At 44.7% G+C, this 14,465-nt stretch overlaps 5 protein-coding genes across 5 annotated transcripts; 2 read left to right on the top strand and 3 right to left on the bottom strand.

Annotated features, from left to right (window-relative positions):
* Nucleotides 1–198: 198 nt before the first annotated feature.
* On the top strand, nt 199–3,122 carry BYT42DRAFT_648052 (uncharacterized protein; the record flags this gene model as incomplete). Its single annotated transcript, XM_051572727.1, has 3 exons — nt 199–1,094; nt 1,195–1,810; nt 1,903–3,122. Exons 1-3 carry the CDS (start codon nt 270–272, stop codon nt 3,120–3,122), a joined length of 2,661 nt encoding a protein of 886 aa, XP_051419597.1. The 5' UTR covers nt 199–269.
* A 921-nt stretch (nt 3,123–4,043) lies between these two features.
* BYT42DRAFT_607789 (uncharacterized protein) lies at nt 4,044–6,387 on the bottom strand. Its single transcript, XM_051571181.1, has 3 exons — nt 5,911–6,387; nt 5,611–5,837; nt 4,044–5,495 (listed from the first exon to the last, which is right to left on the bottom strand). The coding sequence occupies exons 1-3, from the start codon at nt 6,094–6,096 to the stop codon at nt 4,361–4,363; spliced, it is 1,548 nt and encodes a 515-aa protein (XP_051419596.1). The 5' UTR covers nt 6,097–6,387; the 3' UTR covers nt 4,044–4,360.
* A 161-nt stretch (nt 6,388–6,548) lies between these two features.
* BYT42DRAFT_584077 (uncharacterized protein) lies at nt 6,549–9,078 on the top strand. The gene has a single exon (XM_051569853.1). It carries the CDS (start codon nt 6,694–6,696, stop codon nt 9,052–9,054), a length of 2,361 nt encoding a protein of 786 aa, XP_051419595.1. The 5' UTR covers nt 6,549–6,693; the 3' UTR covers nt 9,055–9,078.
* On the bottom strand, nt 9,079–9,814 carry BYT42DRAFT_584075 (ribosomal protein L21-like protein). The gene is made up of 3 exons (XM_051569852.1): nt 9,702–9,814; nt 9,609–9,632; nt 9,079–9,525 (listed from the first exon to the last, which is right to left on the bottom strand). Exons 1-3 carry the CDS (start codon nt 9,751–9,753, stop codon nt 9,107–9,109), a joined length of 495 nt encoding a protein of 164 aa, XP_051419594.1. The 5' UTR covers nt 9,754–9,814; the 3' UTR covers nt 9,079–9,106.
* Nucleotides 9,815–9,958: 144 nt separating this feature from the next.
* BYT42DRAFT_617384 (uncharacterized protein) lies at nt 9,959–13,009 on the bottom strand (the record flags this gene model as incomplete). Its single annotated transcript, XM_051572177.1, has 12 exons — nt 9,959–10,149; nt 10,217–10,258; nt 10,323–11,621; nt 11,681–11,777; nt 11,837–11,935; nt 11,990–12,069; nt 12,133–12,247; nt 12,312–12,329; nt 12,411–12,455; nt 12,536–12,755; nt 12,816–12,910; nt 12,974–13,009. The coding sequence occupies 12 exons, from the start codon at nt 13,007–13,009 to the stop codon at nt 9,959–9,961; spliced, it is 2,337 nt and encodes a 778-aa protein (XP_051419593.1).
* Nucleotides 13,010–14,465: the final 1,456 nt, after the last annotated feature.

Genomic DNA, 14,465 nt, shown 5'->3' with positions numbered 1-14,465 from the left:
GACTGCTCGAGACTCAATCATGCTCTGGCAAAGAGCCCAAATTCTGGGCAGTGTAATGTACGTCATCAGCCATGTTGCACGGGGCGTTTTTTTCCCTGTTCAGTGGGTATACCGGATTTGGCAGTTTGCTTGAATCTCCGATCTTTTCTGATTTGTACATCTGTGATGGTTTTTTTCCAACTCTTTTTTCGACCTTTCCTTTTTATCTTAGTCAATCGCCCCTTTTCTATACTTTGTCGCTTTTTTTTTTCTCCTTTGTGAGCTATGCCATGGAAAGCTCCATCACCATTTCTCACGACAAGCACAGCAATCTTCACTTGGGAGATCTAAAAAAACAGTCTCCAAAAAATATTACGGCCAGCTTTTCGCCACAGACGCCTCCCGCTGTTGCCGCTGCTCTCTTGGAAGACTCGTTATTTCCACCTAGAAAACCCAAAGCCATCATTAATGATGATTCTGAGGCCGATTCAGATGAGTCTGATGAGAATAATGGAAAATCACGGAAGGATCCTTTGGCGACGCAGGTGTGGCGAATGTATACGAAAGCCAAAGATGCGCTACCCAACGGTTCTCGTTTGGAGAATTTAACGTGGCGCATGATGGCCATGACATTGAATAAGAAGAAAGCAGAAGCTGCAGCAGCAGCAGCTGCCGCCGCCACTACACCAGGTTATGCAGAGGAGGACACGGAAGGAAGAGACGAATATATGCAAGAGGACGATGCAGATATGAATATGGACACCTCTTATCTTGCGCAAAACTCAAAGTTGATGGGCGATGATAACTCAGCTCAACCCACATCTACGGCTTCCACGGCAGCGAATGGCAACACCAACGTCAATAATCCATCGATGCGCACATCTCCACCAGCACCTGATGATACCACCACTCTTTTATCATCCTCCGCACCCCCTTACATGATTGACTTTTTGAACGACGGTCCTCCCTTCCAGCATGCTTCGCATCATCAGAATCCACAAAACAAAAATGTCATGGTTTACGGCTCAACTCGGGCGTCAACCCCAGGTGGGGCCTTGACCTCATCATCACAAGACTCTCAATTTCTTATGCCTGCATATAACTCAAAGGCTAATGTAAGGCTTTTTCTTTTTATTCATGTCACGTACTTTGCATAGGACACTGATGGCTAACTGTTGGGTTCTTTTTTGGCGAATTTTTTTTATCGGATTCTAGGTTACCGCTACTTCCCTGTTATCTGCGGCTACGGCCAATAGTATTACTATTCCTGTAGACCTTCCTACAGACTCAGATATGGACGAATATCATGAAATAGAAGAGGAAACAAAAAATTCACAGTACGACGCCGCATCTCCCTTGTCCTCACCATCTTCGTTCCATCCGTCATCCGTCGAAAATGGCATGCAGCATTACAGTCAATCGGTTCCTAATTATCACCACCATTTCCAGAATCTGACTATCCCTGCCAATGAGACTGCGTCGGCCGGAATGTTCAGCATGAGTCCTACCGATCCTCATTCACCACGGCATTTGTTCCCAACAGCGACTGAGGCTGGTTCCTCACCGATGAACTTGAATGCAGCGGCGGTCCATGCTGGTGCCATGAGTTTTGAAGAGCTGTTCAACATTTATTACACTGGGGGTAATGGACAAGCTACCGTCACGAGTCCAGCAGCTTCAGGTGCCATGTCCAATAATACAATGGCGTTTATCAATAATCGGAACGAACCGCCGTCCCGTTCATTGACTCATATCAGTCCTCGCCAGTTGGTTGCCAATGAAACTCAGACTTCGACAAGGAACACCAATATTTTTGTACCCCATACACATGGTAACGAAAATCGCTCAGAGTTTTCTTTCTTTTTCTGTTAATGGGAACAATGAAAAAATCGACTTAAACTAAATTGTGTGGGTATTCTGTAGATATGCCCTTGCCTTCCACTTCGCCGCAGCAACGAATGATGAGTAGCAGTGACAACAATTCGTCCGTTACTGGATCGCCAACCCGCCCGACTGAGCATACTCAACCTGCGTCTCCGCAGCAGACGACTTTAAAAACCGCAAACGATAAAAAGCAAGACGATGGAAAGAAGGATAACAGCTCCACCAAATGCACCAATTGTAGTACCACAACGACCCCTCTGTGGCGTCGAAATCCTGAAGGCCAACCGCTTTGCAATGCTTGTGGATTATTTTTGAAGCTCCATGGCGTTGTACGACCACTGAGTCTGAAGACGGACGTTATCAAGAAACGCAATAGAAGCGGAGGAAGTGCCAGTGCTGGTTCGGGTTCAGGCGGGTCTAATCAGAAGGCGAAAAATAAATCAGTGACAGCATTCTCCCAACCGACTTTATCTCAAGGCACGGCTGCATCTGCAGGCATAACCAATGGCGTGACTGGAAAGCGATCTAATGCATGTGGTATGGTCAACTTGCATTCAACGTTTGATGACAATAGTGGCCATTTATCAGGGGTTTCCACGTCGTCGATGATGAACAACAACGCAGGAAATCCGCAAATGAGTGGTGCAAATTCGAATGGTCGACCTATTACATTTGCTCCTTCCAGATGGGATCCTCAGACCCTTAACAAACGTCAGCGGCGGCATTCGTTGGATAACAAAAAGGGAACGACGACGTCGAAATCGCAGCAAGCCTGCGCCGTGCAGTCGGGTTCACCGGCTGTCGTCATTGCTGGTTCAATGCCGACCCAGGTCATACCAGGAGATGGATTTCGTAATGTTTTACTTGGAAAACAAGGCTTCAACAACGTCAAGATGGAACCGCAACCCTCCACTGTAGGGACCATACTAACAAATAACCCGCACCCCACACGACCTCCTTTGCCTACCGTCGGTAGCGCACCCAACTTGTCATGGATGGGCATGATGGCTCAACAAGCGCCGCCGCCGCAGGAAGCATTCCCATCGATGCCGTCTTTTGGCGGTACAGCGACTTCGCCAGCCGTCACTTCCTTTTCCCCAGAACAAATTCATCGACTGTTAATGGTTCAGCAAGCGACTGCCGCCGCCGCTGCTGCTGCTGCAGCCCAGTCCGGTCCTCCTAACAATCATAACGATACCATGGATCATGACCATCCATCGTTAGCCACTACTACACCCATGCCGCAAAATTGGTCTTAGTAATATGTTTTCTTTCAACTGTGTTCGATGCTTTTGTACACACCATCATTTTTTTTTTCTTTTTTTTCTTAAGAGTACCTTGGGTTTATTTTTTGGGCTGTACCTTGATTCTATGTAAATGATTTCCGCTTGTTTATCTACTTTCTTTTTTCCCGCGTCTTACCTTACCCTTTATACATCCGCCCTATTTGTTGTAGTGTTATTCATTAAAAATGAACAAGTATTTCTATATATTTTTTACAAAGAAAACCGCCAGAATACCAACTCTTTCCTACTGGTGTATATCGTGCCGCTAAACGTCTTGATTGTCCTTAGAGTTAGTGGAAGACGGCTGCTGTAGTTACATGTGACGTTTCTAAAGTAAAAAACCTTATTCGGCAAATCATGTCATTTTAGGAGAAATGAACTGGTCATGAAAATGAAGCAACAAGGAACCAGTGCTTGCTATTGTTTAAAGTTCATGCATTTATTTGATATTTGAACGCATACAGTACTTTAGATAAACGAATTGCTCAATCATAGGCTGAGCGCAAAATAGCTTATAGCCGTCCCCATATTTCCTCGGCAGGAGCCAGCGTTGGGTATTATTATCCTTTGTTTTCATTGTTGCTGGGTGCTTTATTCTCTGAGGGCTTTTATCGTTTGACAAGATTCGATATTCATCGGTTGACCTTGGTCCCTTTTGCATGATTTGTTATAATCTTCACCAGAAGCCAACCTTGAATAGATATCACTCCATCGAGGAATGCCGCTGCATTAATCATGATGCTGATCCTTGTTTTCCGAGGGGGGAACCGCTGAGCTTTGACCAGCGTCATAAGAGATCTAGTACTAAAGGAGACAAAGCACAGCAAAAACATGTGTTATTTGCATATTTATAATGTCTTTCAGAGCATAATCAGACTATGACGCTCACATTATTCCCATGATTAAATCATTTGATTTGCAGGTTGAAATGTACGATATGCTTTACTGGTTGCGCTTTTTTAGACTTAATTGAAAGATCTTCATATGGCTATCTGGTAAAAATAAAACCAAATTTCAGGTACGGAAGGCTGATTTTGATAAAAGTAGCGAGGATAGGGATAGGATCTTCTATAAATTGCAAGTGCTGCTGTGAATCCGCATAGGCCAATTATACAATTCGAGGGTTAAAAACGTAGTAAAGGTTAATGGATGCGCGAATTCTAGATTTTCACGCTTCAGGGGAGAAAAAAAATGTCCTCCACAATAGAAGATCATGAATCAGCTGCCAGAATATCCAAGATGGCCAACGTAGCCTGTGATTCTGAATCGGTTTTCTTCCTGCTGGCGCGTTTTACTTGCAAATAGTCATCTCCTGCGATTAGGGTACTCGTAGCCTGAAAGATTCGGCAGTGAGCGGGCCCGCTTTCGTTAAAAATGGTGATGAATTTTATGCCGTTGGTTTTTTGAAGTAGAGCTAGCAAAGCGGATTTGGGCATTCGGCGTTGTTGTGGATCGGTGGCAACGAGCTTGACATTAGCAACACCCCTGAAGAGCTTTCGGATACGGTCTTTTCCGCCAGGATTCGCTTCCACCAAATCGTCTTCTGGAACTGGCGTGATGGGAGATGGTAAAGAGCACATGTCACTTTCTCTCGATTTGTTGGGCTCCTCTGACTGTAGCGATTGCGGCGTATCATAAGCTTCTTCCCCGGTCTTGATTCGTTTCGCTGAGCTGGAAGAGTCCGACTCGTCATCGTCTGTATGCATGCGGGCAAAGTTGCCTAGTAAGGCATTGATAAGTTCGTTTTCTTCGGCGGAGGACATCTCCATATCGTATTCACGGCGCTTTTCCGGAATGAAAACGTGCGAAGAACTGGCCGATCGCATCAGTTCATCCATGTTTTTCGCAGGATTGGGATTAGACACGGCTGTAGTGGATGGTACTTGATAATAGTCGCTGGGATCGATTGGTAACGGGATGGTGGTTGAAGGCTCGTTGGTCGGCGTTTTATGTTCGTTTCTCAGGTGGGGTTGTTTCTCGTAAAATTGCATTATATCCGCGGAGATGGCAGTTCGTGCTTTTTTCTTGTTTTTGGCTGCTCGGGTATGAGAGTACCATTGCGAGTTTGACGTGAGAGAGTATCGAACGGTGCAACTCCATGCGTTTTCGTATGCAGCGGGGTTATCTGTGGTGGAGTGGTATGAAAATTCTATTCGGCCATCTGTGGTCTTGATGAAATTTTGGAATGCGTAACTAGGACCCAATGTGGAAATTGCCGATGGTTCAAGTCCAATAGACGTACGCAATACTTTGGGAAGCGGCAGAAATAATTCATAACAGAACTCGTCAAACAATGGAGCCATAAATGCATTGACAGCTGTGCAACCGAAATATGCTTGGGTAATCCTGCATGAACAAAAAATTGATAACCTTTAATTACGCGTGCCACTTCCTCCTAAGTATTGCAACGCGACCCCTTACGGCTCGTATGCATTCACTGTCTATTTCATCGCGTACTTACCCCAATATAGCAAGCATAGTTTCAACTTCGGTTCTCCTTGGATTGTCTCCCAAAATATACTGCGACATTTCAAGCTTTTTACACATTCTTTTAATGAGAACGTGACGCTTCATCATGAGATCTGTCATCTTTTTAAGTATATCGGTTTCCAAGCTCATGAATCGGTTGCGAACGTAGGTCGCCGTGGAGAATCTCAGGGCTTCTTCGCCAAAAAATTCGTATTGCTGCTGGGAACGGTCCATTAGCCCTTTTTTCCCATGACCAAGATGAAGCCTCTAACATCGAGAGTTTCTGTTATACCTTGTTTGAGGCTGATAAAATACCAAACTGACTGACAGTTTCTGGGTCACCAAATGCTTGCAGGTATTCATTCATGATACTGGCGACATTGATCGGTAAGCCATCCGCTCCTTTGACAGGAGCCAGCATATTGAGAATATACTGCTGTAGCTGCTGAATCTCAGGTGTCTGCGAAATATTTGTCATGTGCAAAGTAGGATTTGACAGCTGGTATAAAAAAAAAAAAAACAAAGCTACACAGCGAAAGAACTGAGGAAACACGACACGAAAAGCTGAGCGGTCAAACGTATTGTTTAGAAGTCAGCCTTTTGATTGGAAAAAAAAAGCCAATTTTTTTTTGTTGTCTTTTAGGCAGGCACGGTTCCTGCTAATACATTCCTCGTGAGTGAAATCAAAAGCAGACAAAAAAAAAAGATAAAGCACTTTGCATTGATATCTGAGCGGACCCACGGTGTCAGAAGCAAACAAGCTTTTTTGCATCATGAAGAGCCGTTAGAAACTCAATATACAAGAAACTTCCAAAAGTGGAGAAGCCGATGGAGCAGAAAGTTGTCGCACGAACCTTTTTGGTGAACCACAGTATGATCTATTTTATCCCATGACAAACAATAAACCTTTCTCAGTAAATTGTGTTAAAAACTGACCTTGTCATTCTGTTCCGACACTATCTTCCCTTCTTTGTTTTGCTTATTCCTTTAGCGAGAGCGCTGATACGGTTGACTACCTTTATCATTTCTTTCTGGTTGCTACGTTACAACTTGCGCATACTATCACTCTTATTGCATGGTTAAGCTTCATCGTCAGTTCCACTCTCCATACGATACCGAGGAAGACGATTATGCCTCGGCAGACTATTCTCCTCAACCTTATCGTCGCAGAAAAACGTATCGATATCGTCCGGGCTTCCGTCAACATGAAGACCCTTCAAACAGGTACAGATGGAGAGAAACCTTCAGCGATCCCGAAGACGGTAGTTTGTATGACGAATCTGATGAACAATATTACTGGCCACTTCGCCCGCCCTACCATGCTCAAATGCCGCAACGCTACTGGGAGCGTCCGTTTTCCTTGAACCGATTCCCGTCCCTCTCGCCTAGACCTCTGCCTCGACCTCTGCCGCGGCCTTCTGTTCAACGTCCGGGTTCCTTTTCTCCTTCTGGATCACACCCAGACCAATTTTATGCCCGCGAAAGGACATTCGAAGATGATTTAAGATCGCCTGTGGGCGCCAGTTCCAGAAGACGGTTCTCACCAAGTCTTCACGACCCACACTTCGTTGACGACAATGAGGATGACATGCATCATTTTTTTCCACCGTCCCATTTCGGACACCCCAACAGCACACCTTACTTTATGTCGGATTGGGAAGCCCCCATGACATTGTTAGAAAACGTTGTACCAACTCATCCTGGGCATCCATATCCGAACCGACAACAATATCCAGAATCGGATATGATGTATTCTCATTTCGATCACGTGGACGAGCCTATCCCCTATTATGACCGTCATCTTCTCTCACGAGGCAAACGCCATTCCGTCATGCACCCTCGTTGGGACGATGTCATGGAGCCACCCAAGCCAAAGTCTATTTTACGACGACACTCTACAGGTAAACCTGGGCATCGAAGACCACCAATCTCTGTTGCCGATGACGTACCATCGATGGTAGAACCCGTTTCGGGACCAGTGCCAACCCTTGAGGACGAGGAGGCACCGTTTGAAATGTATCGCCAAGCCCATAGTGCGCCAGGATCGCCACAGTATGCATTTCAGGAGAGTACAAATTACGCAAAGCCTGTGCGCAGGCGGTCAATTCACACTATCCCGCAGCATGACATGGTATCACCTGCAATTGTGTCGCCACCTGTTCCAGGGATGCCTCAACTACGCAGAGCTCGATCGTTTATCGAGCCACATGCCGTTCACAATCCTCGAAATCTCATGCTCCCACCTCTACCTCCATCCATGCCGCCCGCTCCTGCACCGCCTCCGCCTTTGACTTCACTGCCCATGCCTATGCAAACGATCCCCCTTCCCAACTCAGCTGGATCGCCCATGATGGTCCGCGATAGAAACCCCGTACCAAGTGGTCTTTGGTTACCAGCGCAATCGCCTCCACAGTTGCCAGGATTGCCTCCTCATGTTTTAAGACCCCCTCAACCAATGACTAATATGCCCATGCCGATGATGATGCCTCCAATGATGTCACTTCATGGACCCTCTTCTTTCATGCCACCTTTGCCTCTGCCCTGGAGCACTTCCGGACCCATGACAACCTCAACGTTCGACATGCCCGTATCCTCTCCAATGGTTCCTGTTGTAACACAAGATGCTCCAACGAGTGACACTGCAGCGCGTGCTGCCGGTTCTCCAGAAGAGAATCCACCTGTACCACAAGCAGAAGGTCAATCGACACAAGAAGCTAGTGAAGCAGCAGCTGAGAGTACTCCTGCGGCAGCTGATGGGGCACTGCCAGATCCTTCCGCTCCTGCTGAGCCAAGTGCAGTAGCCAATCGTTCGATGGATAGTAGTGAACCTCGACCCACTTTAGGAAGAAGCCGTTCGCTATTCAGTACTCTTTTTGGCGGTGGTGGCAGATCTCATCAAGAAAATATATGGGATCGATCCGTGTACGTACCTATTGATGAAGTCCTCGGAGGTCCGAACGGATTACAACCGAAGGATACCTTCCCAGCGGCCGGTCAAAGAGGGGCAGCTGGCCTTTCACGGCGCGGTTCCAAGAAGCTCCATCAAAAAATGGAGCAACTCAAAGGCCTAGGATCTATCTGGTGCTACCGGCCTAGCCATCTGGCCAGCCAGAAAAATGAAGAGAACAACAACTTATGGATCGCTTTCAGCATGAAGAATCAACGCAAGTTACATCGAGGCGGTACGTCCAGCATTTTCCTTGACAAAGAGGACAAATTATCAGGCACGATAGTCGTGTTTCCTCGCAACGGGGTTGCCTACCACTACCCGAGTTTGTTTTCCGATCAATCGGAACCCCTGGAAGTAGCCTGTCTCCCCTCGGAAGATCAGCAATTCTGTGTATCACAGCAAAACATCCCACAGCTTGCCGCGGGGAACAATGGACCAACGACGGGCGTGGCTGCGAAACTGCTGGGATCCATGTTCCGTTCGTGAAAGTAAAAAATTCTATGATAATGACTTGTATTTATATTTTATTGTACAGTTTTTAGTCCAATGCGTTTACATCCACTTTTGAAATTCGCAATACAGTATGAGTTTGTTTGTGTTCAATGGTTCGCTTGTAGTTCTTTCTTCTCTTTTTCTTGACAATCTTGATCAGTTTGCTCTTTGTTTGCTCAATGACCGTAGCCTGAATGTCATAGATCGTTTCATTCACATAAGGCGAACCCTTGAGGGTATAGTCTTTGCTTCCAAGTTCGCGTACGCGATCGAGTTTGAGGACATCGCCCACTTTAACATCGTTCAGACGGTTGACCACCAACTTGTCGTTTTTCGTAATAAGGAATGGTCGTCCAGCAATCTCGGCAACAGCATAGTATCGAAGCTGCTCACGTAATTTTCGTACCGAATCTTTCGTTGCTGTATCAATGGCTGTGGTGGCTGTCTGTACACCACGGAAGAAAGCTACACACACAAAAATGGGGGAAAGCGTCAGTAACTGTAAAGTCAACTTCCTTCACCGAAGCATATGAGAGGCAGCAGCGTACTTTTACCGGGTGCTGAGGATGCAACTAAAAATAACAGGAATGCGAGATACGTGAGCGACGAGAAAATAATATACGGCTATTGCCAATATATACCTCTTGCTGCGGATGTCAAAGCACCCAGACCTTTCAGAGCTGTCAAGAACATGGGGACAAGAGAATGACTACCACAAATTCGATGCGATGGGCCCAGGATGAAAGGGGTTCTGAGTTTATGTGTGGCTTGGTTATGAAAGTCACACAACGAGGGCCAGCGGCTTCCCACCTGAAATTTTGAACGCTATTTTAATAATCAAGATGGATCAAAAAAAATGTTCATTATCACTTGGTATTGGCAAAAAGAAAAATCGTATTTAAAAGGATGATGTAACAGATACAAAGTTGCTTGGTATACGTCCAAAATCTAGCAGTTGTTGATGCTCGTTATCATAAAGGAAGGCATCCCACCAGCCATCCTCGTTTTTCTTTGCGATAGCTAGTATATCACCTTCATAAAACGTGAGCTCATCTTCGTCCTCTGCGGTATAATCGAATAATGCCACCGCTGAAAATCAGGATTTTACATTATTAGCTTCCTATTTCCGCATTAGGAATATCTAAACAACACTTACCATAATCCTGAATTGGGACCGGGGTTGGATCATCATGAAATCCTGCAGAGATCAGATTACAATTGTTATTCTTCTTCGACAATGTTAATTTAGGTTGAGGACGTACCATATTCCTCGTTTTCTCGTCGCATAAATGCGTTTTGGTGAGGGCTATTCCCTCCTAAAGGTCTCCGAGACTCTTGAGAGGATATAATTGGGGTTCGGCGAGAGGATGACGATGACAAGGTAGAGAACTGGTCAAACGATCTGCGAGTTTGAGAAGTTGCAGTAGTATCCGATATACTGGGGATGCTGTATTTCCACGTATCGGATCGTGTATCCTTGATATTGTATGCATCATTGGGTGGCTCTGTTTCATGATGATATGCGAAAGTATCGTTTTCCGAATAGTAAATTTCGCTCAAGGGGATACGGTTGGATCGTCGTGATCGCATCTTATCGTTTTCTAGCTGCTGGAGCATGCTCTCCAGCTCGTCCTGCACACCAAAAGATTCATGGTCGTCCTCACTGCTATCATGCTGATTTGCTAGACCAGGCGTACTCATTTGTTGACCTGTTGCTCTGATTTCCTCGTTTCGCAGCCGGGCTTCCATAGAATGAAAGTTCTCTTTGTGTCTGCCGCTGTTTCCATCGTATTGATAGTCCTGATAGTTCTGATGGTGGTTATCATCCAACAGAATTTCCTGTCCAAAGCACGTTTCAAAGCCATTGATCGATGATGAAGACTTCCATGTACCGCCTGATTCCTCTATCGTTGAGGCATCACTCATAGCGTGGAATTGGTCAAAACTGTGGGGCCTTTGACAAGCATCTTCCTCGTAACTTCCTTCGGTTCGATCTGCTAAAGAGGATGGTCCCATGGTGTTCATGGCTACGCCACGTGGAGTCGGTTGTTGCGTCTTTTGTGGAGGAGATGTGCATTCGAACTCGCTTATTTCCTCGCGCAAACTATTGCTGAAATCAGAGTTACGCGAGACATCCAACTGGTGAGGTCTGATATCCGTATGAGACTCGCAGGGATCGCCTTCAGCATGTTTTTCTGGGGAGGTTGATGACTCATCGGTACTGTAAACGGTTGGCACTGAGCTTTGCGTTTCCGATTGAGAGGAGAGTTCCTTTACTGCTATATCTTCCTCCGAGTCGGCCGTATCCTCGCTTTCCTCGTCGGATCCATAGATCTCCATGCGTGCTATTATCATGGGCGAGGATGGTGATTCATCTTTAAGTTGATGACTCTCGTTGATGTGCAATAGATCCGTCTCGGGAGCAGATTTTGCTGCAGTTATCGCAGCACCCGATGCCTCCTTCGTTAAGCCGGTGCTATCTTCTGCGATCAAATTATCTGGAATGCTTTGTTGTTTCAGGTGTTCTCGAAGCGCGCAAATTTTTACGTATTCGGTTGCCTCTATACAATGGCAAGTTAGTAAAGTTGCAGTGCTCGGTATAATCTCGCAAGGTGCTTACCGGGTGGCTCACTATTTGTTTTATTATTTTCAACAAACATGTTTAACTCTACGTCGACGTCAATTGCTTCACAGCATTCGGCTGTATTCCTGTGGATCTGTGTCAAGCTAGGATGAGATGGTGCGCTTACATGTAGTTTCATATCACAAAGTGTACCTGTATTTCTTCTTCCAGACACTGGGTCATTATCTCACCACTTTGCCACATTTTTTCTTTCAAAAAATTGATCCTGTTCTCGTCAGCCGCTTCTAATTGCTGGAAAATCCGGTTTAGAAATAGGATGGGATCAGATGATGATCAGTATCTTACATCGCAAACTGTACGCCACAGCGTATTCCATTGTTCCGTGACAGTTTCCAGGTCGACCAGCGTATCTTTGTATGTTTTGTCTACGAACAATTAAGCATTTATACATTCCATTATGTCTTCGCCATACAATCAGGTACACTTACGGAAATTTTCGATCGTGTGGTTGGCTCGCAAGTAAGACATGCGGCGCTGTTTTCCATGTTGCTGCCGTACAAGTCCATTGGCTCTAGCACACTCACTATTGTAACGGTTACGCGCCTTATCAACAGCAAGGAGTTTTGTGGTTAGATATGAATATGAGCATTATTCGCTCTTTACTCACTTTCAAAACGCAATGTGCCTGATCAGGTAATAGTCCAGGGTCAAACAAACATCGTGGAGATTAGGATACTCTTCAGTTAAGTAAAGGCATGAAGAATACCTGTAATTGCCGTGAATCGTGGAGTGATTTAACTTTAAGCTGCAACTGTGTTAAAGAGGTGATAAACAAATGAGCATCTGTAAATGATCCAGCTATTTGCTGATAACGGCGAGAAAAAAGCTTACACTCTTTCGTAGCTCCTTCTGCTCCTGTATTAAGTGACGAAGTGGTGCCGCGATGTGCGTAGAAATATCCTTTGATAACTTTTTATGTAATGCTGCCGTATTCTTTAGCTCTTCTTGTAGAATGTGATGAGTAGTCTCAAGAGTGCGATCTTCCTTGATGGTTCCGAGCATGTCAGCCAAGCGTGACAGGTTGCTAGCGTATTCTTCCTCGGCCATAGCCCTAAATTAGAATATTGTGTTAAGCATGCTTTTTTGATTACATGATTCAATTTTTATTTACCTAGCTTCAAACATCTTTTGTAAGCTTTGACAGTTTTCTTTAGTGTCCGTCATGCGCTTAAAAAGCGTAATGACGCCGTTTCGCTGGGTGGATTCCTACGAATCTCACCAAGATTTAATCCAAAGTTCTACGAGTTTCCAATTTTTCTCTAAGGTTACCCAGAAATTATCTGCAAAATGTTGTCTCTGTGGCATAATATGGAAGTAAAAGTAAAAAAGAAATCGACAGAATGCTTAATTCAGCCAAACTTATCCAAGCAGATCCCCATTTTTCCATAATAAGGTCGGTCAAAACAATGGAGTGGGCGGAGATTTAATTCACCGGGCGCACAAAAAGCTTACATTCTGGCAAGACATTTTAAAAATGCGAATTCCGGTAAGAGAAAACTTGGAACTTTGTACTTTGTAGCACGTACAACTTGATTTGTTAATTTTAGTGGCACTTGAAATGGGAAATACGGATCGCAAGGATGCAAATAAAACGGATCCTCTTTTAAAAGTGCAATTTTTCCGTCGCTAATTGCAAAGCTCAATTTGCCACAAAGGGCGCATTTACTGCTGGTTACATAAGAAACTTGGTACGGTATTCCGGTATCAATGGCGGAATAGAGCTGGCATAGAGCGTGTATGATAATTCGTTAGCACTAGTAAATGTAGCAGAATTGTAAGAGGGAACAGAGTATCAAATAGTGCGATCTGAACAATACATTCCCCAAGTAAACAAATCAAGGAACAAATAATGGTCAGAGATTGAGCATCAACAGAAATAGGTTACAGCAATTTGGCTAGTCTGTCTTTCTAGGCGCACCATGCCAATGTATGATTAATTGACGCCAATCGCCCTAACTGTAGGCTACCGCAAAAGGAAAATTCTAGAAACGCCCAAACTACAAATACTTTGTTATTGCCAGTTTAGTTAAAGAAAGACGTCATGGCATACATGCTGGCTGGTATGCATACAGCTTAGGGAATAACACGACCGATCATGCGAAGATCTAGACTATTCGAATGAATGTGATAATAGGCTCGCCAAATCTCATGGATGTTGAATGTTTTTACAAATGTTTTAAGGCTGTAGCCATCTTTTGTCATTGGAACAGTAGACATTTAGAGTGTCATGCGTTTGGCGCATTGATAAGCGATCCTCCGATTTTTTGTAAACGTTTTTCGTGCCGTTAAAAAAATCATTTGCGGAGACTGAATTACTTTGGCAATACCAATGATCACCGATGATGTTTTTATTCAATCGAGAAAAAGCGCGATTTCAAAGAGTTTACAATATGATAGTTCGCTTACCCTTTTCCTTTAAGAGTAACACCCTTATACCATTCTCGGAATTTTTTGGTTTTCGAATCTCCTAAGGTGAAACTCGCCCATACAGTATCGATACTGTTATTTTCAAGGGGAACTGAACCAAGCAAAAAAAAAAAAAAAAAAAAAAGGTCGAGACCCATAACATGCCACATGATTTGGACCCGCTGACAAGCAATTAAACAAGAGAAGAGTCTGGACCATTTCCTGTACAAGGCATAGATCTGATCTTTAAGCATACCCTGTACTCAAAGAATCATAATAACCGTAAAACAGTATGTTGTTGATCGTGTGATTACTATCTTTTGTTGTGATGACAACAAGTAAAACCCTTTTCATA

This window comes from Radiomyces spectabilis (genome assembly GCF_025331425.1).
Source record: "Radiomyces spectabilis strain NRRL 2753 chromosome Unknown BYT42scaffold_13, whole genome shotgun sequence".
Classification (NCBI taxonomy): Eukaryota; Fungi; Mucoromycota; class Mucoromycetes; order Mucorales; family Radiomycetaceae; genus Radiomyces; species Radiomyces spectabilis.
The sequence above is the reverse complement of the archived record's forward strand: the minus strand, read 5'-3'. Positions and strand labels throughout refer to the sequence as shown.